Source organism: Fundulus heteroclitus, chromosome 12 (assembly GCF_011125445.2).
Source record: "Fundulus heteroclitus isolate FHET01 chromosome 12, MU-UCD_Fhet_4.1, whole genome shotgun sequence".
In the NCBI taxonomy this organism is placed as follows: domain Eukaryota; kingdom Metazoa; phylum Chordata; class Actinopteri; order Cyprinodontiformes; family Fundulidae; genus Fundulus; species Fundulus heteroclitus.
The window spans coordinates 38,482,029-38,506,184 of NC_046372.1; the positions used below are offsets into that span (position 1 = coordinate 38,482,029).

At 43.9% G+C, this 24,156-nt stretch overlaps 1 protein-coding gene across 1 annotated transcript; it reads right to left on the reverse strand.

The window, feature by feature from the left end:
- Positions 1-545: 545 nt before the first annotated feature.
- On the reverse strand, positions 546-20,784 carry LOC110366629 (glutathione hydrolase 5 proenzyme). The gene is made up of 12 exons (XM_036144573.1): positions 20,546-20,784; positions 20,196-20,323; positions 19,979-20,074; positions 18,595-18,781; positions 18,351-18,511; positions 17,994-18,140; positions 17,623-17,753; positions 8,358-8,542; positions 7,610-7,701; positions 1,596-1,702; positions 1,336-1,446; positions 546-1,250 (listed from the first exon to the last, which is right to left on the reverse strand). The coding sequence occupies exons 1-12, from the start codon at positions 20,728-20,730 to the stop codon at positions 1,104-1,106; spliced, it is 1,677 nt and encodes a 558-aa protein (XP_036000466.1). The 5' UTR covers positions 20,731-20,784; the 3' UTR covers positions 546-1,103.
- Between the last annotated feature and the right edge of the window lie 3,372 nt (positions 20,785-24,156).

Genomic DNA, 24,156 nt, shown 5'->3' on the forward strand with positions numbered 1-24,156 from the left:
CATTTTTTTGCTTCATTGCAACTGGTGTTATGAAGATCAACAACAATAAAAGGATCTTAACCGCAGCTTGGACTGAAGTTTTGAATAGCGAGCGCGTCAACAAGAATTCCCCTATTCAGCCGCTCGGCGACGCAGAGTTTGTTTGACTGTCGCCAATACCCATGTTGAAAGGCATATGGCCAGGATTCAAGCTCAGAGTGTGTGTGTGTGTGTGTGTGTGTGTGTGTGTACGCGTGCGTGCGTAAAAAGAGAATTAACCCTTTATACAGATAGATTTTTAAGCATTTGAGACGGATTCCACTTATATTTTTTAAGACTGATGATTATTAATACATGCTGATGATACCCACACATCATTTAACTGTAATAATAATAAGATTTCCACCTATTTACTTTCTCTATTATGTGAAAATGTGACCGTCAGACGACCAGATGAAGGACGACACATATCTTAGGTGTGGTTTGAGGCCTCTGCAGGTTTTGTTTGCCTTTTTCATTGAAACATAATTTCCAGGTCTTTCTAAATATTTTTTAGCCATGGCACATTCTTTTCAGTCAATTTAATGTACATAAAGCCAACAGAGAAATCATATCTCCTACCTAAATTACAAAAAAGTTTATATTCTATTGCAGCAAATACAGAAAATTCAATAAACAGTGGAGTACAACTAAAAGAAGGAATTGGAGCTAATATTTAAAATCAGGTATTTACACAAAACGTGCTAGTCATGTATTCATGAGATCTATTTACATGTAAAAAAAAAAAAAAAAAAAAGAAGTTAATTGAGAGACTTTGTGCATGATGACAATGACCTTCATATCATTAGAAAATATTCAAGGAAGGGCAAAAAATATCCAAGACTTGCTCCTACAAAACACACAAGAAGTGACAAAAAGAGTCTTGTTTTTTCCATGGTGACAGCTTGTTACAGTGTTTGTGAGCCTATTCCAGTCACAGGAAGACATGTTACTGCAAAGCCTCCGCAAATGAAACTTGTTTTTCCGTCTTATTCACTGATGTCCGAGAACAACAGGCACCTTCTGCTGCAGGAGGATCTCAGTCATTTTCAGGACATCCTCTGCAGCCAGCATGACTCTTGGTGTCAATAACCAGCTGCTTCTCCTCGTTTCCTGTAATCAGACACAGCACAGACACAGCCGCCCTTTTTCTCCACAGCATTAACCACGTTGTAGAATCTGGTTGCTTGTTTCTGGTTGTGCCCCAGTGCTTCAAGAGCCTTGATTACATCCTGAAGAGAAAGAAGGAAAAATATGATGAGGTTAAAGCTGTGCAGTGTGTTACCTGACCCCTGAAAACAGTCATAAATGCATTACCTTGTCAAAGTTGGGTTCAAACTTCACTGAGTTTTCAGAGTCAACAAAGACAACAGGAGTAGCAATTGCCTCCTTAAGGCTCTTTCCAAACCAAAGGTGGTTGATGAGGGCCTGCAAGAGAAAGAAGACATCCTGATGGGAATGTGCTGATAACAGTCATGATGATCATGAAGGAAGAGCTAGCTGTGACTACAGCGAGGAGCATCAGAGTGCAGCAGTTAATCCTGAGTGCACTTATTGTGATTGCCATGGCCACGTACAGAGGCCAGCCCCGTTGTGATCATGCTCCCACCACTCGCTCCCGTCACTAGTATCTCCGAACCAGACTTCAGCACAGCGGGGGCCATGGAGGAAGGGGGCTGCTCCCCTGCAGACACAACAAGAGCCATGACTGACAGCACAGACAACTGCAGTTCATGCCAACATTGTCAAGAGAAGAAGAGATAAATGATTGGAAATGCTTTCAATGAATAAATGTGAGTCAGACAGAGAAAGACATGGAGTTCATCTTGATGTGTCTCATCTTTTGTTGAATGTCTCTGGTTAAATTTAAATGTATCTTCTAAAAGGGGCATATTCATACAAATTAGATTTTTCTCTGTTTTTGAATAGTTTTTTGTCCCTAATGTGTTTCGAGACTTCTTTTTCCAGACCTCAAACAGTTTTCAATTTCTTGCTGTTTAGCACCATCAAAACAGATGTATTTGGTAATGAATAGATCAACCTCTTTGTTTTCACAAGTTATCAACCTCTGACACGTTTAACGCCTGTTCTTGTCCCTCACTGCCATCACATTCAAGATGTTGTACATAATACCAATTTTTGTATTACCCAATGGCACTCCCTGCTCTGTCCAAGACTCTGGCACTGTGCCAAGTTTGTAAATGTGATTGTCTGTTCTCAGTCTGACATCAGTAGAACCCAGATTTCTAGTGTTGTGCCATCAAGCCAAAATCAGATTGAATTGGGAACATGTAACATGACACTGCTGCATCCACGCAGAGACAGCCTCTCACAGCAGGGTGCCCTGCTATGAAGCCAGGCTACACCTCACTTATCTTCCTTCTTGCCTGTGAACTCTTGAGGAGAGGTTCGGCGCTGGGGAGACCAGCCACCCATGCGGGCCACATTGGACTCAAAGACTCACAAGCATCTGCAGGGTCAACAAAGCTGAGTAAAATGTGCTTTCTGTGAAACTCATTTCCCTGTTTCGTTGGAAAAGCAAAGGGGGGGGGGGTTCTCTGCAGGCTGGATCGAAGCTAAGTCTCCAGTCTAACTTCTGCGTAACCATACGCTAAAGTGAAAGAATGCCAAAACAACTTTGTTTATTTTTCTCAGCTGTTGCTAGAAATCCGCCTCAAAACGGTGCAGAGCCGTCTCATTTCCTCACCAGGCCAAGCTGAGACGAGGGGCTGATCTGGAGTCGCCCGCTGCAGGGCTGAGTTTCGCATGCCAGGGACTCAACTACGATCCAGAGCTGCCTACTCCAACCGCATTTCGGCTAGCTAAGAGCCACATGTCCACTGCCCGCTGCTGAAATAACCAATGTCTCCTTGGAGCACTGCTTCGAACTGGACGCCCAAAGTGAACCGAACTGACACAGAGGCACCAACAGGCTTGGCATAGAAATAGACAGGGAAAGTTAAATGGTTTGTCTAGAAGGTTTACTTGATGCGTTGTCACACGTGGAGTTGACCGACATAGCTCCCATTAGCATTTTGAGACCATGCCATGCTGATGTAATTTGAGTGTGTTTTCACGGTTATAACAAACTTTATCTCCATAAGGGTTTTATACATTGATGGGATATTGCTGTCTGTGTTATCCGGTTCACTCATTACGACTAAAATAAAGCCGAAGCATTTTAAAATCAACACCGAATGTCCGCTAGCCTAGTAGTTTTAGTTAAGTTTCACTAGGCTTGTAGAGAGGATTTGTTAATTGAAATATAGTGTTAATTCAGATAAACATAATTCTATAGTGATGTTCTCTGTGAATAAATTCCTAAACTTGAAGAGAAGTTGTCACTCATTTATTCTATGTGTGCAGAGTCTGCTGTGTAGAATGTGCAGTGTGTAATAACACATTACTCTCTGTTTCAATGTGTGTCTCATTAGTCTGTCTGACAGTACTCTCATCTGACTTTGTTCTCAGCGATTTGTTCTCCATTAACACTCATTTCATCATCTGAAGTCCCTGACATCAGTGTGAACCATGTTCGTATCATTCTCAGGAACACTGGGCAATACTGGTTTATCCTCAGTCTGTGTTCACTTTATTTAACCTGCACTGACGAACTGAAACAAGTGCGTCCCAAGGACAAAACCTCCAAACCTAAGATGAGCGGAATGGTGTATGCAGTTCAGTGCAGTGAGGAATGTTCTGATCTTTATATTGGAGAAACCAAACAACCTCTCCACAGATGCATGGCTCAATACAGGAGAGCTACCTCCTTAGGACAAGACTCTGCTGTCCACCTACACCTTAAGGACAAAGGACACTCTTTTGAGGACCAAAATGTTCACATTTTGGACAAAGAAGACAGATGGTTTGAAAGGGGTGAGCGAAGCCATCTACATTAGGAGAGAAAAAATAACCTTAAACAGAGGAGGAGGACTTAAGTTCCAACTCTCAAAAACCTATAATACAGCTATAGGGTTAATTCCGGCCAATCATCACCTCAATCCTCACCCTCATACGGGTGATCAAAACATCGTTCCTGTAAGCCAGGCCAATAACGACCCTAACGACTGCCCATTACAGAGGAGTGGACCAGTTTCGGTTCAATCTGTAGGCATACAATGACTTTAACGACTCCCCATTACCAAGGGGGTGGACCTGTATCGGTTCAATTTGCATGTTATCTAAGCCATTACAAGGCTTAGATAACATGAATTTATCAAAACAAGAATCCCACTATGTCTTTTGTACACTACAACTTCATTCTGACCAATAACTGCACCTGACCCTACTATCTGCTTGATTGTAATGCACTTTGTCTCCTGTTTCATATTTTTCATCTGCAGCCCTTAACTGGCTGCACAATGCTCTTCTGCATTTTGCAGCCAGAACGAGAGCCAGCCACCCTCTCGTTCACTGGTGGTGAACGAGAGGGTGGCATCCCTTCGCATTCGTGTGGGGGGGAGGGGTTCTGACTGTTTGTGCTTATGCGCCACACAGCAGTTCGGATCATCCACCCTTTTTGGAGTCCTTGGAGGGGGTACTGGAGAGTGGCCTCCTGTGGACTCCCTCGTTTTGCTGGGGGACTTCAACGCTCACATGGGAAATGACAGTGGGACCTGGAGGGGCGTGGTTGGGAGGAATGGCCCACCTGATCTGAACTTGAGTGGTGTTCTGTTGTTGGACTCCTGTGCTCGTCATTATTTGTCCATCACAAACACCATGTTCAAGCATAAGGGTGTCCACATGTGGTCTTGGTACCAGGACACCCTAGACCGTAGGTCAATGATCGACTTTGTTGTTGTTTCATCTGACCTGCGGACGCATGTCTTGGACACTCGGATACAGATAGGGGCGGAGCTCTCCACCGACCACTAACTGGTGGTGAGCTGGCTCCAATGGTCAGGGAGGAAGCCGGTCAGACCTGGCAGGCCCAAACGTATTGTGAGGGTCTGCTGGGAATGTCTGGCAGAGTCACCTGTGAGACTGAGCTTTAACTCCCACCTCCGGGAGAGCTTTGAACATGTCCCGAGGGAGGCGGGGGGCATTGAGTCTGAATGGACCATGTTCCACGCCTCTATTGTTGAGCCGGCTAGTCGGAGCTGTGGCCGCAAAGGTTGTCGATGCATGTCGCTGCGGCAACCCTCGAACACGCTGGTGGACACCGGTGGTGAGGGAAGCCATCAAGCTGAAGAAGGAGTCCTATCAGGCTTTATTGGCCTGTGGGACTCCGGAAGCAGCTGATGTGTACGGGCAGTCAAAGCGGCAGGCGGCTCGGCTGGTCGCCGAGGCAAAAACTCGGGCGTGGGAAGAGTTTGGAGAGGCCATGGAGAAAGACTTCCGTACAGCTTCGAAGCGATTCTGGTCCACTATCCAGCGTCTCATGAGGGGGAAGCAGTGCAGTACCAACACTGTTTATAGTGGGGGTGGTGTGCTGCTGACCTTGACTAGGGCGTCGTGCGTCAGTGGGCGGAATACTTCGAAGACCTCCTTAATCCCACCAACACGTCTTCCATTGCGGAATCAGAGTCTGAGGACTCTGGGTCAGGTTCTCCCATCTCTGGTGCAGAGGTTGTCGAGGTTGTTAAACAGCTCCTCGGTGGCAAGGCCCCAGGGGTGGATGAGATTCGCCCCGAGTACCTTAAGGCTCTGGATGTTGTGGGGCTGTGTTGGTTAACACGGCTCTGCAGCATTGCGTGGACATCGGGGGCAGTTTCCTTGGATTGGCAGACTGGGGTGGTGGTCCCCCTATTCAAAAAAGGGGACCAGAGGGTGTGTTCCAACTACAGAGGAATTACACTCTTCAGCCTCCCTGGTAAAGTCTACTCCAGGGTTCTGGAAAGGAGGGTCCGTCGGATAGTCGAATCTCAGATTCAGGAAGAGCAGTGTGGTTTTTGTCCTGGCCGTGGAACAGTGGATCAGCTCTATACCCTCAGCAGGATCCTGGAGGGGGCATGGGAGTTTGCCTAACCAGTCTACATGTGCTTTGTGGACCTGGAGAAGGAATTTGACAGAGTCCCTCGAGGGATCCTGTGGGGGGGATACTCCGGGAGTATGGAGTGCCGGGCCCTTTAATAAGGGCTGTCAGGTCTCAGTATGACCGTTGTCAGACCCTGGTCCGCATTGCCGGCAGTAAGTCGGACTCGTTTCCGGTGAGAGTTGGACTCCGCCAAGGTTGCCCTTTGTCACCGATTCTGTTCATAACTTTTATGGACAGAATTTCTAGGCGCAGCCAAGGTGTCAAGGGGATCCGTTTTGGTGGCCTTAGGATTGCGTCTCTGCTATTCGCGGATGACGTGGTCCTATTAGCTTCATCAGGGCGTGATCTACAGCTCTCACTTGAGCGGTTCTCAGCCGAGTGTGAAGCGGCCGGGATGAGAATCAGTGCCTCCAAATCCGAGACCATTGTCTTGAACCGGAAAAGGGTAGAGTGCCTCCTCCGGGTTGGGGAGGATGTGCTACCCCTAGTGGAAAAGTTCAAGTATCTTGGGGTCTTGTTCACGAATGAGGGGAAGATGGAGCGGGAGGTCGACAGGCGGATTGGTGCAGTGTCTGCTGTGAACCGGGTGCTGTACCGATCCGTTGTGGTGAAGAGAGAGCTGAGCCAAAAGGCGAAGCTCTCGATTTACCGGTCGATCTACGTTCCTACCCTCATCTATGGTCACCAGCTTTGGGTCGTGACCGAAAGAACGAGATCCCGGATACAAGTGGCCGAAATGAGTTTTCTCCATAGTGTGTCTGGGCTCTCCCTTAGAGATAGGATGAGGAGCTCAGTCATCCGGGGAGGACTCAGAGTAGAGTCGCTACTCCTCCACGTCGAGAGGAGCCAGTTGAGGTGGCTCAGGCATCTGGTAAAGATGCCTCCTGGGTGAGGTGTTCCGGGCACGTCCCACCGGGAGGAGGCCCAGAGGGAGACCCAGGACACGCTGGAGGGACTATGTCTCTCTGCTGGCCTGGGAACGCCTTGGGTTTCACCGGAGGAGCTGGCCCAAGTGGCTGGGGAGAGGGACGTCTAGGCCTCCCTACTGAAGCTGCTACCCCTGCGACCCGACCCGGATAAACGGAAGACAATGGATGGATGGATGGATGGATAGATTTTAGTAAGCAAGGCTTCCACACCGTCGTCTTTGTATAGAAAATTTGCCGATATTTCCATAGCAGTCTCTCCGGCTCTCTCTCTGGCAGTACTCTGTAACTGGTAACCATCCTCTGCAACCATCGAAAAACTTGTAGAGCCTTTCATTGAAACATCCAGCCCCTTTAATTGAACCACCATTTTTCCTACAACTCCCACACTAGCAGAATACTTGTTGTGTTACACGCGATAACACCTTTCCTCCCAGTGGAGGTTAACAGAAACCACCCCAGAACACAAGAAATGGAGACTGAAAGTCTGTTGTGATTAAATAAAGAGGGGAAATCTATCTTACAAAAAGGTTTAAATTACTTTCTAAAGATTTTTGCAGCTCCCCTCACACCATTGCCATGATGAAGACAAGTAGGTAATCATAAAAACAAGTTGTACGAGACTGTACCAGGATTGTTCTCAACTGACTATAGTAAAAATGAAAAGCCGTTATATTAATCTGATTACCAGGAGAGATGTTATCGGCCCTTCCACAAAAGTCCGTCAGCTCATTGTTTAGGATGATTCCAGTGCTTGGAGAGTAGACCCTGGAGCCAAATCTGTTAAGAAGATGTGCAAGTTAGATAAACTAGGTGAAAGCACTCTGATAACGAAGCACTCCCTTTCTTTAGTTCAGCTCCCAAATAAAAACTGGTCTCCAAAGTTGTGCTGCCATAAAAATCCTTTTTATAAAGAAAAGAGTCCTCAAAAATCCACCCATAGATACATTTGTTCTTAAATTATCTTCCTACTTTATATTGGGAATATAATCTGCCTCACCTCTAACCCCATAGCCAACGGCAACATGACGGGGGCAATGGCCAAATGATCTGGATCCGCACCCAGATTAAGTAGTATGCACACCTAGGAAGGATGCACTAATCAGAGTTCTGTGGTAGATTTCCAGTCTCCAGTTTTTGTAAAGATTTCACCTGAATTATTTAATCAATTCTGATTTCTCTATAGTATAAGAATGTAAAAGAACTACACTGAACTACAAGTAGTATGACTGACTGGAATCATTATTGTGTATTTTTGGCAGCTCAGTTGCACTAGCTTATGTGATGAAGAAGCCCGTTTTATTATCAGTGAGTAGAATCAGCTGCAGACCTACATCAGAACGTACTTTTCTAACCCTCCACTCCCCAACTTGAGATTTTTGATCCTTTGAAAACTATAAGTGCCCCTGTTAAAGCAGAGCTCATCAGATACTGACATGTAGTTGATGGTGCTGGTGACAGCGACGGCTGATCCGTCTTCAGCCAGGACAGACAAGTGTGTGGTACCCATGCTGTCCAGATACGAGGTGAGGTTGTAAAACTCCGGATCGTGTGTCCTGTTGCTGCTGATCAGGCTCCGTATGTAGTTAGCAAAGCTACCTTCTTTTATTTGATTTGCAATCTGTGAAAAATTAAGGGAAACACGCAAATAAAAAGGCAAGACCAATATCATGCATAAGAAAATTATTAAATGAGGTTAGCTTCAAAGCAATCTGTATGCTGTTTTCACTCATTTTACTTTTTGTGCCGTTTTGTTTTTTTAAACGCTACTCTATTAAAAGCATTGTATTAGTTATGTGGAGAACGAAAACGGCTAAATAAGACAGAAAAAATATTGCACTATACAATTTGCATCTCACTTCCCCTTAAAAGTATACTATGCAACCGGGGTTGATTTTCCAGCGAGGCTCCCACCAGAGGGCAAAAGTAAAAGTGCACTGTCGTAAAGCTGCTCAGCTGTTCTTCTGGTTTCTCCGTCAAGCCAGGCGCGGTTGTTTTGAGCTTAGCAGACAGGTGAACGCAACCAAAAGTCGAAAAAACGGCAGCACCAACAATGACTAACACAGTGAAAGTATGAACATGCACACAGAGAGAAAGAAACCATTCCAATGTTATTTACAATCGCATCAGCAGAAACGTGAGGTCCGCGTCAGCCTTGCAGCCTTCTTTTTCTTTTAGCTCTTGCCAGAGCCATAGAGAGAAAGAGTTGCGACACTCTTTGATGTCACCGCCAGGGCAGTCACGTGGTTCGTGTAAACCGCTATAGTTCCAAAACATACGCTGACTTTTATGTTCTTCTATGGGACAGACAACAGCGATTGCGTTATTTAACGGTAAATATATATATAAATATACACCCTACTACTTTTTCAGCTGTTATTGGCGGCAAAAAGCGTACAACGGAGTCCAATAGGAGTGTCGCAACTCTTTCTCTCTATGGCTCTGGCTCTTGCCATTCGAAAAAAAGCTTGCCCGATGTTCACCCGTGTACGACTCCTCTCTCTGTACAGAGCCCTTTTCCTCTTTCTCGCCTGCTCTGACATGGGCTTTCGCTGTTTTCTCGCTGGTTCCGCCATGATAACTGCACAAATATCGCCACTGCGCTAGCAACGAGCACACCTTTCAATGGCGGCGTGTAGCAGTTCTCGCCGTAAAGCAAGACCGACTCTCGCGATGCACCAGACTTCTGAGCCTGTGGGTGCGGGCTGAGGGCTCCTGCAATTGCAAGTACGGTATTTCCCCTACAGACCACCAGGGCGGCCGAGAAAACCTTTTTTAGACCTGAAATGACTCATTTAATGATCCAAAACGGTATGGAACACATTAATTAACTGAAAAATGTTGCATAGTATGCCTTTAAAACTCTCAGTAACAAAATCCCATTTGCAATCCAAATATCATAAACATGATGGTTTGTTGGATGAAAATGTCACAGATAAATGAGGTAAAAATAACCCCAGAAGAGAATAGACAAGGCTACGGGTGTAAACGGAAAAAAGCAAATCCTACTCAAACCATGTAGGTCAACAAAACAACTATAAGATGACATTTGATGACATAAAAAGCAGGAAAAACAAGAATGACTCACTATGAAAAGGAGGAAACGTGTTTGGTTGGAGAAATGAACTACAGCCAGACTGAAGCTCTCCTGCTGAATAGTTGTGAGCACTACTGTTCATGCAGGTTTTTAAACAAAACTGACAATGAATAAATACACACCCTGTATTAACTCCACTTCAGTGGGCGAAAGTCTAACGGGTCCTTTACATTTGTTAATCAAATTAAATGTGGCTTAGAGTGTTTCTATTTTATAATGTCTCCAGGATCTGGATTGCAATCTAAAATTTACTTCACAACAGAGACAAACGATCAGAGATTTGTGAAAACTTTAAAATATCTATTTGTTGTACATCTTTGACTAGCCGTTAAATATATTCCTGACATTTCTGCTAGCCTTTCTTCCATTAAAAGGATTATATAACTAATATAACCATTAGTTATATGGTGGCCTCAGAATTCTGGACATCAATCTCACGCTTAGCATCCTGACCAAGCCTTTAGCCTAGCCCTCCGACTACCTCTGCCTAATCCTGCTCATGGTTTTGAGCCGCGCTTGTATTATGGACACTCTTCCTGTCTCAGCCCTGTGCAGCAACGTTCCTGTGCCGCTTGGACCCGCTGCCCCACATGCTTAACCCAGTCAGAGCCCTTGGAGCTACGGATCTGTTTCAGTGCATCCTCCCACACTCGCTGAAGGTTAGTGGGCTTAGTTGAGGGCACATTTACTCACACTGAGTTGCTCCTGGCCACTAACCTTCCTCTCTCCCCCACAGTGGTTTCTGTGTGCGCTCCCAGCCATCTCCCGACTGAGATCTAGACCTTAATCTTTAATACATTCTTTAAATCCACTCCTGTTGTCTGGCTGAATTATAGGGTCCTCTGTCTGTTGCATTACAGTAGAATCTGGCCAAAAATGGACCCATCGCTGTTACAGGAGTGGCTTTCAGGAGTAGAAAGAGCTATTTCCAGGTTGGGGAAGTGAATATGTGAACTGATAGACTTATTGCAGAAAGTCTCCATTACACTTCTGACTAAAACCAATGCTTCCTGTCGACCCTCAGGTTCAAGCCAGTCGTGAATAGATTATTTCCTCCTGACACCTTTAAAGGAGACCCTGACCACTGCCAGCCTTTTCTGACTCAATGTGAAATTCGTTTCCAGCTAAGAACGGGAGAACAGCAAAAGGGCAGCTAAAGTCACCTATTTGGGATGCTTAGTTCGCTATGGAGCTGGTTTGGGTTTTCAACCCCATTTTACACACGACAGAGAAGCTGCAAGAGGACGTCCGTCAATAGGGGGTTTTCACTGACGTCACTGGCCAACTTCCGGTCCGCCATATTGGGTGGCACACTTCCTTATCTCTAGTTGTCGTACACGTATTATCGTATCGCGAATGGATAAGTACGCCAGCACGCTAGAGCGACCAGATAAGGACGTATATCTGAGGAAATGTTCCGTGATCGACCATATGGACCCGTATGCCCTCCACGGTGCCTTGTTTAGCCGTAATCCAGATGCATTACCTGGTGTTCGGTGAAAACCCTCTGCACACTCTTGAGGAAATGAGGGCTTACAAGGGTCTAGAGGCTCACAACCAGTTCACATCTGGTTATGTACATCAAGGAAATCGACATCATACGTGGACGGGTGAGTTTTAATAAGATGGTAAAAATGTAAACAATCCGACGCAAATGTGTCGCATGCTTCTGCGGTGGCTGACGGCCGGCGGCGGGCGGTGCGCGAAGGCGCTTGGCTGCAAGGCCGATCGACGCCGCTCGCGGCTTTAATTATTTAAGCAGAACAATGACCAGTGCAAAATTAAGTTGTATTTACCGTATTGGCGCCGGTAGGAGCTGCAGATCATAAAGCCAGCAAACAGTGGGAACACAGTAACTCGTTCAAAGGTAAGCTGTGCTCAGACGGGCTCTGGCTCATGCTAACCGTTAGCGCTAACAACCACTCACGCATGTAATGTACTTTTAACTTGCTGCTATGTGTTTCAAACGTTTAGAACACACTCTCATTGACATCGGGATACTGTGGAAAGTTATGATCGGTCGACTTACAACCGCGATCCAAGCGAGCCGACGACTCTTTGTTATCTCTGTAACTCGTTCAAAGGTAAGCTGCGCTCAGATGGGTTAGCACATGCTAACCGTTAGCGCTAACAACCACTCGTGAATGTAATGTACTTTTAACTAGCTGCTATGTGTTTCAAACGTTTAGAACACACTCTCATTGACATCGGGATACTGTGGAAAGTTATGTTCGGTCGACTTACAGCCGCGATCCAAGCGAGCCGACGACTCTTTGTTATCGCTAACAGTTGTTCTCTGTGGTTGCGCCTCCAGGCAGGAAAGCGGTGGAAAATTAATCTGTTTCTATGTTTTTCCCATGGCGATCATGTGTTGCGCTGTTACAGCCCACAATACAGCAACGGTTTACCATGGTTGAAATCAAGTTAAGGTGAAATTAATCAAATTAAAACATGGCTGAGAGAGGGAGTACAGTATGCGGTAGTAATAGGCAGTAGAGGCGGCGGAGGCAGTCAACATGGCAGCCGCGGAAAGTAATAAGTCATAACGCCCAAGCCCTATTATTAATATATTCTTCTTACATGTTTTAAATACTTAACAGTTAATTACCTGTGACAAAGTGAGCACCGCAGACTCTGGCGTATTCCAGCTTAACACCGTCCAAATCGGACCTGGATATCCGTGTCAGCCATAGGTGACGGCGTTGTTCAGAGAGCTGTTTTTTTTTTTTCACACTGATTCACTATTACGGCTGGTAGGCGATAGAAAGAGCGTTGATCTCCACCTCCACGGGCCGTGCAACCAACCATTAAACACGTTTTCCCCATTGTTCACTTCCAATACTGCCTAAGGCGTCATACAATGCAGGTCAACGGTGCGAAACGACTGCCACCCAATATGGCGGACGCGCTGAGTAGTCACGTGAGCGTGACGTCAGCTGAAAACCCCCTATTAAACAAGGAGAAGGGTCTGTTTCTGACTTTATCATCAGCTTTTATAAACTTGCTGCGGATAGCCAATTGAATGAGGAGGCTTTAATGGATACCTTTATGCAAGGTCTTAATGAAAATATTAAGGATGAACTTGCTATCTGTGATAATCCCTGCATATTAAAGACTTTAAATGACCTTGCCACTGATATTGCCTGCAATTAATTGAGAGAAGAAGAAAGGATATTTCTGTTAATAGTCTCTGTTAAAGATTCTGTTAAAGACCATGTTCTCAGGGGACAGATCAACCCTGTGGTTTATCTGCCTATTCTGCCTCCCTCAGCCTTCTTACCAGGAGGAACCTATACAATTAGAACACAGCAGCCTTATTACTAAGGAACGTGAACAAAGGAGGAGGCTTAATTTCTGTTTCTACTGAAGAAGTAAAGGACATATCATTTCCAGATGTCCACTAAAAGACCAGGCTCCTTAGAAGGGAGGAAGTTTCTACTGAGCCAGTGTTAACATTATCCCACCTCCTCAGACAAGATTCCTGCAGTCATAAAGGTTGCCAACTGTACTCACTCTGTGTCTGTATTTGTGGACTCTGGGGCAGACACAGAGTTCATGGATGAGCAGTTTGCAACAGATCTGGGCACCCGTCTGGTCCCGCCTCCCACCTTGCACGGTTCTGGCTCTGGATGTACACACTCTGAAGCAGACATTCTCACAGAAAGTTCCTGTTCATCTGGCTCTTGGGGGTAAAAGACCATAACATTCACAATCATTAAGTCCCTGCAACTATCCATAGTTATGGGAGTAACATGGCTAAAAAGTGCTATCCTCATATTGATTGCCATTCTATCAGATCCTGGGATGGTCATTTGAATACTTATCGGCTTGTTTAGTTGAGGCTAACTTCACTTTCATTCCAGTATCCAAAGTTGAGGAGACCTATCCTGATCTTTCCAAGGTTCCCGGGGTGTATTATGAGTTAAAGGAGTTTTTTTAAAATAAGAATCAGGCCATGTCATTACCCCACATCATCCATATCATTGCTGTATCGGCTTCATACCTAGTACTACTCCCCCTAGAGGTTGACTTGAAGAAGTACACTGACAAATCTCTCAAAACAGCCATCATCTGTCCCTCATCTTCTCCTGAAGGGTCAGTATTTTTCTTCGTTGGAAAGAAAGATCTTTCTCTCCAACCCTGCATTGACTCCAGAGGGTTAAACACCATCACAGTAAAGAATCGATATCCTCCGACCCTCACAGACTCTGCTTTTGACTCCATTCAAGGTTCCATCATATTCACCAAACTGGATCTCTGTAACAAGTGTCATTTGGAATGCATCAGAGAGGGGGATGAGTGAAAAACAGATTTCAACACCCCCTCTGCACATTATTAATATCTAGTCATGCCATTGGGTCCAACGCACTAATAGTCCATCAGGCGTTAGTAACAACATGCTTTGTGACATGATGAGCCAGTATGTTTTCATTTACTTAGATCTCATCTTGATTGTTTCCAAGGGTCTTCAGAGCCATCAATCCCATGTTAGATCTGTACTTCTCCACCTCCTGCAGAACAACCTATTCGTCAATGCGGAGAAGTGCGAGTTCCATCAATCCACAACCTCTGTTCTGGGCTTATTATCTCTCATAAAGGCTATGGATCCCACCAACATTTCTATGGTGCGGAAGTGGCCTCCTCCCACAGACCGCAAGCATCTCCAGAGGTTTATAGGGTTTGCTAATTTCTATAAAAGATTTATAAGAAACTTCAGCCAAATATCTGCACCCTTCATGCTCTCACTTCAACCAAAGTGAGGTTCACATGCAATGACCAAGCCGACAAAACATTCATCAGGCTCAAGCAACTGTTTACCTCAGCACCCGTTCTTTGATCCCCCAACCCAGAGGAACAGTTCATTGTGGAAGTCGACACCTCAAGCACTGGGGTAGGAGCAAGCCAAGAGGCCGTCTGATCACAAAGTTCACCCATGTGCTTTCTTCTCCATGTTTCTGTCTCCTGCTAAATGTAACTATGATGAGAACTGTTGGCTGTCACGCTGGTGCTGGAGGAGGGGAGGCACTGGCTGGAGGGGGCTGAGGAGCTAGACATGGTCTCGACTCAACCCCTGACAAGCCAGGTGGGCCCTGGGGCGCTTCAATTTCTCACTGTTTTTCAGACCCAAAACCAGAAACACGAAACCTGACACTGGATGGAGGAACCTGTGGAGAGATAGGTCAGATGCTCACCAGAAGCACCAGGCCCCTGAGTCATTTCGTAGGGATCACCTGATCCCTAAGGTCCTGGATCTTAGTCCGTAAGTCTTGTCTCTTTTTGCCATCCTGGGTAGAAGAAGACCATTGAGATGGTTTTGGCCTTGTTCTGGTGCGGTTCGCTGGCCCATGACATCAAGAACTATGTTTCTGACTGCCCTGCGCACAGCATTACCAAGTCATCCACCTTCTGGGTTGTTGCGGCCACTTCCTGTTCCGCCCCACCCCTGGTCCCATCTGTCTATAGACTTCATTACCGGCTTGCCCTCTTGCAACAGCCACACTGTCATTCTCACCATTGTTGACTGGTTTTCTAAGACCTTGCAGAAACTCCCTTCGTCCATGGATCAAGTTGGAGATCTTGGTCCAAGAGGTGTTCCATGTGTCACGGATTAAACCCCTGAATTTACTTCAGCACCCCTCCTCCCAACCGGCTTATTGATGGTGAGCCTGTGTACACAGACGCATTTTGTACTTTCGCAGACGGACCTTTGATCTTCAGTACCTTGTGGATTTGGAGGGATATAAACAGTGTCTGAAATTAACTTCCTGATTCACCGGCCAAGTTGGCCGGTAGATGTAAAAAATCAACCGGCCAGGCATATTTTTTACCGGCCAAAATATTAATCCTCACCAGACCTCTCAATTTTTACCAAAAATTAAGAGTGAGATTATGTTAATTTGGTGGTGGTGGGGGGGGGGCGTGGTTGGGGGCATGGCTGACTGGACCCTGGAAGAGAAATCTTTGTTTCCTACCTTTGATAGGAAAATATTAAGATTATAAAAGGCACAATATGGATTATCAGATTCACATCCAGATCCAGGCAATAAGAAAACACTACAGATTATCATTATTCTGTCCATGTTGGTCTCATTTGTGAATGAGGCAGAGTTTCATCAAGCCTATACCGTCCAACATTTTTCCCTCAGCTGCCACACTTAAAGCACACAGGGGTTCACGCTGTGTCTTTACGCTGATCCAGCTGCTGGATGAACAGTGGGGAAAATGCATAAATGAAGACTAAAGGGCTCCTTTAGAGGGGAGAGAAGGAAAAATTTGTCTGAGCTAAAGCCCTTGATGTTACAAGTTCCTTAAAATGACCCTCAAAAGTGCGCACCTAAATTATATGTCACGTAATTTTGCGCACCTGAATTCAAGCGCAAGGAACCATGCCCACCAAAGCACTGCTGGTTCTGTCGTTAAAAACAAAAGAGCATGAAACACAGCTACTGACTCTCCTATTGATTTCAATTGGGACATTTTGGTACGACTGGAAGGACATTAAATGTAGTGATTCACGTTTTGAAGGCTGGCCGCTGATAAAAGCACCTGGCTCCGAGAGGGCGGGGGCCGCAGTAAGAGCGGTGAAGCACAAAGACACAGCACACGTAGTTAAAAAAATGCAGAATAAATAAGAACGAAACTTATAAACAGACTAATTGCCGTTTTAGACTGCATCTGGTTAGCAGCTCTGTTTTCTGATCCAGCGTGCAGCCATGACTGGTTCTGAATGAAGGATTTATCTGGGAGCCGCTCTCCCCCCTTGCTTCCTGCTCCGCAGAAGGAGGCGTTTAGACTGAGCTCTGGATGGACAGAGCTGTGAACGGGTCATCCGCAGCCCAGATGGGCTTTGTTATTTTTTTTGTCATTTTTAATTTATTTGGTACAAACATTTACTCGCCATGTGGCTGCAAGCCCTCTGAAAATCACCCGCCAAACGGGAAATTTACTTGCATTTGGCGACTGGCGAGTGTTAATTTCGGACCCTGGATATGAACCTGAGGAACACTCGTGGATTCTTGGTCACTTTATTATTGACAAGACCCTAATCAAGGAGTTTCATCACCTGACCAACTCAGAGGTCCGTCAAGTGCCGGACATTGAGAAGGGGGTACTGTAATGCTTCCACTATGCAACCATGCATTTTGTGCTTTGTTGCTATCCAGTTGACTGTGTGCTCATTAGTGGGATCAGTGACACCTGTTGCCAGTCTGATTACTGTGAGCCTTTCCACGTGCTACTCTCTCCATATATATCTGCCTCCCACAGTCAGTTTCTGCATGATTGTTGAAAGTCATTGTGTGAGTAAACCATATAGTGTTCTTTGCCCTACCTGCCTGCCAGTGACATTGCCTCAAGTTTTGGATTTCCCTGTTAGCCTTGCCCTTGTCGGATTCTCAAGTTGGACAAATAATTCAGAACATCAACCTCACGCTCAGCCTCCTGACCAAACCTAAACCCTAGCTCTCCGACTACCTCTGCATAATCCACAGTCGTTCATGTATGTGCTCCCTCACCTGATTTCTTGGTGCAATCTCTAACACCAAATGCCATGTGTAAATCAGTGAACACATAGTTTGTGTGGCATTGTTTAAATCAACACTTACTTTTTCTGATTTGAAGTTTGGATCCCGAATGTGCTTCTTTAGTCCGTTGGCAAATTTAAAAGCTTCAACATAGCGGTGATAAAACTGGACCTTTTGATCAGTAGACTGAGGAGATGACTTCATCTGATACCCTGTAAACCAGAATAATAGTTTATTTAAATACAGTATGTTTTTGTGACTGATTTCATTGTCACTATACATTATTTACGACTCTTGGTCAAGACTCTTCCCATATTAGGATAAATGTTCCAAAAGGTAACAGGAAAAGAAATTCAGTGCCCTGTTTCAAACATCTTTTTTTCTATCATGCTACATTTTGCAAATTAACAGTATAGGGAAACAGCAGCATTTTATCTGCATCCAGCAGGAACCTTTCATAATGTTGAGGATGAGGCTGAGGAGTGCTCCTCCTGAGGGGGGTGGGGGGATGTACATCTGGTACTCTCCCATAGGGACAACCCACGCATCAGTTACTGTAGCCTTATATGATGCCAAGTCCTCCAGTGTCAGGACTCCTCCTGGACAAAAACAGGGAAACAAATCATTTCAGCTGAGCAGAGGCCAAAAATCATGAAATCCCATACCAGCCTGCATAAATCATGTCCTGTAAACTGTCCTGGTCTGAGTGCGTACTGTGGCACTTACAGATCAAATTGAATAGTTAATTTATAATTGGATCACTGCGCTATGCAGACACAGAGAACCGGTGGAAACTCTTCTGACAATACCTGCCTCCTGCACATCATGGACTAAATCCTCTGCTATCTTTCCAGTGAAGAAGACGTCCGCTCCATTATTTGCAATCATCTCCAACGTGTCGGCCAGTTTCTCAAATTTGATAATCTCTCCAGCCTTAAGCAGATTTCCATTTTTATCTGAAAATATGTTCCTGAGAACAGTAAGAGAGAGGTGTAAATGTTTAGCTCGCCCTTATATTTTGAGCCACACTGGGAGTCATGTCATCTTACATACCACAGGGACTGCGTCTGGTTTTTGTCAATGCTTTGGATTGATAAGCCTTGGACTAGAGGAATAGGGAATCCCTCTCTGGCCAGCTTGATGGTCGGCTGAAAGAGGTCGGCCCACGGCAGTTTTCCATAAAGTTTGTGCGCCATTTCGTAGCCTCGAATTTCCCCTGGGACCCCAATCCATATACCACCTGCACAGATGGATGAAGGGACAGTGTTTGAATATTTATTTTTTTCTGCAGTGTGGTGTAATTGGGTATAGTATAGAAAAAAAAGACACGATCTTGGTTTTTTTTCATTTACTACAGAATTTTTCATAAATATTACACTACTAGCAGGCATATTTTCATCTTCTGCCCTCAAATCATAAGTTATTATTCTGGTTTTTTTTTTATCCCACTCAGCGATATTTTCATCCACTGACAAACCATTTTCCTACTACTGGTGATCTGAAAAAGCTACTTTACTATGTCCTTTTATTTAGATTGTTTTATTTTGTGAAAAAGTAGCTCATAATTATAAATGTAATACTCTTCCCGCCAGTTGGAATGAACTGTCAGTTCTTGGTTTGCACAGTTGCGCAATGCATTTACCTTTTTCAGATGATGAAGTGAACAGTATACATGAGATTTAAAAATCTTTGAAATTGTTTTGGAGCACAACTGTTTTAAACTTTGCTAAACACTATACCTGATCTGTCTGCTGTGCTCCTTAGTTTTCATGAAGTTGTTTATCAATGTGCTCTAAAAAACCAACAACTATGAGGCCTTTACAGAACAGCTGGATTCATACTAATCTTGCCTGCAGAGTTACCGCAGAATTCTCGCAGTATTTCTGCGTTCACAAATGCACAAGAACATACAGAAAGTAGAGTGCTACACATTATATATTTGGGTTGCCAGATCAGATTTATGCTGAGATTAAGTATTATATTCCCTCATTGGGTGACTTCAGAAGGCCATTTATTACACTGGATGTTATTTTGGGTGTATGACTACAGCCAATGACAACAAAATGCACAAAAATAAAAACGTCCAACTGATGTCATCATGCATAATTTCTTACACTCCACAAAGATGTACTACTTTGTGTTGGTCTATTGCATACAATACACTAGAGGTTTGTGGTTGCAATGAGAAAATGTGTAAAATATTTTAAAGGGTGGGAATACTTAACAAGTCACTGATAGATTTAAAGAAAAGAAAAAAAACTTTCCCTATATGCAAATCTGTCCTTACAGACTGAATTCCTGAAGAGCACAGAGGCCTGTAAAGACGGCTCATAACAGATACAGCAGGAACGACAAGAAAACTCCCTGCAGAGGTCTGGAAGAACATTTTAAAATAGCAAACATGTCTAGTTGCATTTGACATGCAACAGCAACCGACCTGAGATCAGTTTAAAGGACTTGGGGCAGTAGTTCAGCAGGTCAGGGTTCACCTTTGACGGTGCCGTCTCCCTGGAGTTGATGATCTTCACATTACCTTAAAAAAGATATTTACATCATCAGATACCCTCAGTAACTATTCTAATAATTTATCTGTTATCGTTTTCATCTTTTAACACTTTTTTATATAACTTTATTATTATCACACTTTTCCTCACCAGAGCTGTCCATCACTGTGAAGATAGAGCCCCCTCCGATCCCAGCGCTCTGTGGGTTCATAATGCCCGTGCACAAAAGCGCAGCAATGGCGCCATCTACCGCTGAGCCGCCTCTCTGAAGAATGTCCCTGGAAAATTCACACCCGTTACTGCTGCCATTCAGCTGGAAATGTTATACTTTACATAATGCGTAGGTGTCTGTTGAGCCATATTCACATTATTTCACGGAAAAAAAAAAATATTCTCTGAAACATGTTTGTTTTCGCCTCCGGATGTCAGACATGAACATAACCTTAAATCGTAGATGCTGGCCGGAACAGACGGTGAGAAAAATGTTAATTAGCGCTCACCTTCCAATCTCTGAGCACTTCCTTGTGTCTGCGGCCACAGCGGCTTTGGAGAAAGTGCCATTCGGGCATTTGGACTCCGTCCTCCTCGTAGGCCTAGTGCAGAATATGATTACCACAATGATGGCGATAAGAAGCAGCAGCAGCAGCGCGCAACAAGTGTACACCCTAGCCTTGGATCTCGCCATTCCTCTCTGCTGACACTGTAACCCGGCTAATGATGAACCAAACTGAGTGAGCGTATGACTGCGCACTTGGTTGGATCAGAGGGGGCGGGCACCGCTCGGCCTCCTCCACCTCCTGCCTGCAGCTCACTGATGAAAATGAAAGTTATTCTGACTGCCCAGGGGGTGAATGATTAAAATATAGCAATTACCGCCTTGTGAATAATCTGTTTCAATTATATATTATATATAATATGTGAAACAAACAAGCAAACAAAAACAGTAGTGTATATATATATATATATATATATATATATATATATATATATATATATATATATATATATATATATATATATATATATATATATATATATATATATATATACAAGAACTTCTATTTGTTTGCTTGATTGTTTTTCAAGTCAATTTGGGTTTTTGTACCTACCCGTGGATCAATTATGGACCGGTCCAGTTGGTTTAACCCAAAAGTATTGGGTAATGGGCTTGACCAGGACTGGACTAGGACCAAAAAATTGGCCCTGGCATTTTTTGGTCATGGCGGCCCACCAGTTAAATGTTTTGTGAAAACATAAAACATACCAGATGATATATGGACACATTGTGTTGTTTCTTGCGTTAAAATAAAGTGCCCCAGGTGGAGGAGTTTAGGTATCTCGGTGTGTTGTTTACAAATGAGTGAAAGATGGAACGGGAGAATGATGTGGAGAAGAGAGAGCTGAGTCGACGCTCTCGTTATACCTGTCGATCTACGTTCCTACCCTCATCTATGGTCATGAGATTTGGGTCGAGACTGAAAGAACGAGGAGTTGGCCCAAGTGGCTGGGGAGAGGGAACCCTACTAAGGCTTCTACCCCCACAACCCAACCCCAGATAAATGGAAAATGGATGGATGGATGGATGCATGGAGTAGTAGCCTAAATGGATATGAGTATCGATGTTAAAATTCTAAATGCTTTCACAACACCACTTTGACTTTGGCAGAGATGGCCACGGGGCCACTTTCCATTCGTTAATGAAACTGGCTGTCAAACAAACACGGAGATGTCTTTTGAGTGTTTAATGAAGTATGCCATTCATATAAATAAGACGATTAGGCCAAGAATAAGGCAAAACATCCATGTTGAATAAAATGTGGTGCCTTAAAGTTTGAAAAACAATAAGAGAATATGTGTGTGTGTGTGTGTGTGTGTGTGTGTGTGTGTGTGTGTGTGTGTGTGTGTGTGTGTGTGTGTGTGTGTGTGTGTGTGTGTGTGTGTGTGTGTGAAAGAAAGAGATGTAGAGACAGGAAGACAACAGACATTAGTTAAGGTATATGTTACCCGTGCTTTACTTAATCTTAGGCTAGAAACAGAGGATCTTCAAAGGTGGGCTCCAGGAGCAGAGTAAGAGACTGAACACCAAAAATTGATTTTTGTTGGTACCATATATTGTGCAGGAAAACAATCATAACAGACAAACAAAGATATGAAAACAATGGTCATTCAGTTCAAAATACCATAAGACTTCTGCATATTTCTTAAATAACTAGGTCCAGAGAAATCCAGGTCCCAGCAGCAGTGTATGCCACATACAACATCCAGTTCAACGGCCCAGCAGACCAAAGTCCAAGACATTCAAAACGGAGGGGAGGGTTAATGTAGAAAGGCCATGGGCAGTGAGTGGAAAAAAATGGGACAGTAATTTAAAGTGTAAGCTATGCCAGCCCAATCAGAGCAGATGATCCCAAACAGGTGAATTCTGGGCTGAGATAAGCTTCAGGCTTTCTTGCCTTAGCAGTAGGTTTCTAGCTCGCCATCAACACCTGACCTCCAACAAATTTTTTCCCAGCTCCTCCCTAGCCTTTCCCGGCGCCACTACTTCCTGCTTATACAGCAGCTTCATTGGCTTTCCACAGTCATATGACAGTGTGGTGTCAGAGCAGGGCAGTGTTATACTTATTCTTAAGAGGAAAGCTAATCACAAAACTTTATGCCTGGATTACATATATTTTAAATAATTTTATAATCTTACAAAATAGATTATTTTGGACCCAAGAGGAGTGCTACTATTAGAATGCTAAGAATATTTTTTAACTCAAGTAAAAGTAAAAAGTAGCCATCAAAGAAATTATTCAGGTAAGAGTAAAAGAGTGGTAAAAAGGCTCCACTCACTAACTTATCATGAGATTTGATTTCTTATTTAAAAGTTATGTAATCAAAGAAATAGAATATAATGTTATGAACAAATTCAGGTAAGACTAAAAATTTAAAACAATCCAAAAAATAACAGATTCTTGCAGAAGAAGCACTTTTCTTAAGCAATATTTTTTTAAACAAAACTTATGAAACCAGTAGCTAGCCACGGTCATTTTTGGCACTGTATATTCACTTCATGTAAATGGCTCAACAGGTGGAAAAAATGTTAAAACAACAAAGCTTGTGTTCAAACAAAATGTCTCACTCTGACATAAATGTAGATGTCTCTGGTGCATTTTGGATAAAACAGTCAGTTCTTCATTTCAGTGAAGTTATTCATGGTGGGTAGAGCACCCAGAACTTTGACTCTAGTAAGAGTAGCCATACTTCACAATAATATTACTCAATAAAAATAGAAAGTACACTGCAGTGGTAAAGTTCTTAAAAAGCCAATTTGTTCAAAAATTACTAATGTACATGTAACCCTAGTTACCTTCCTCTGCAGTCCAATGCTTTAAAACCAACCCACTGTTATTAGCCCACCATACATTACAATCACCTTAAATTGATTGATTTGATTGTCAACAAAAAAAAAAAACGAATGTGGATACAAAAAAATTTATTGTTATTCCTGGGCATTTTAAAGTGTGTAGAGAAATGCAAATAAAGGTACTAACCCAATCACAGCCTGTGGTGCAAGTGGTTTAAACTTCTTGTGCTCACAATTAGATAAAATCTAAACAGAATGCACTGGGTGTGCAAAATAAAGGAGTGGTAAGAAAGACAAGTGTTTCTAGAAGGACTGGGCCTCCCACGCATTTGGAACAGGAAAATTAAAACAAATAACTCACTCACTACAACAACAAGACTACTACAGAAGCTATTAATAATAGCATTCTAGAATAAGTTTAGCTTATTCTTATTGTCTCTCTTTAAAGTTCAAAATGGCATGTAAACTATTATTTCTCTACTTCTAAAGAAATTAAATGAGATTACCCTTATTTCAAAGAGCTCATTGTTTATTTTTGTTTCATGAGCACTTCACTGTCAGGCTGCAGGTATACTTGCAGTTCTTAGACTATTTCAGTGTGAAATGGGAGCCAGAGCTTTTCAATTACCATTTTATTCAGAAAACGGCTTTGTCAAGTCCGACGACCCCAAAGCGCTTTACACTGCAATCAGTCATTCACACCCAGACGGTGGTGAGCTATGTTAGTAGCCACAGATGCCCTGGGGCAGACTGACAGAGGCG

Excerpts from the sequence above, each read along its gene's own strand:
- LOC110366629 (XM_036144573.1), bottom strand. The coding sequence starts at position 20,730 with ATGGCGAGATCCAAGGCTAGGGTGTACACTTGTTGCGCGCTGCTGCTG. Across the intron at positions 20,324-20,545 it reads AAGTGCTCAGAGATTGGAAG|GGACATTCTTCAGAGAGGCG; the intron begins GTGAGCGCTAAT and ends TGAATTTTCCAG. Across the intron at positions 1,703-7,609 it reads GGCCGATAACATCTCTCCTG|GGGAGCAGCCCCCTTCCTCC; the intron begins GTAATCAGATTA and ends TTGTGTCTGCAG.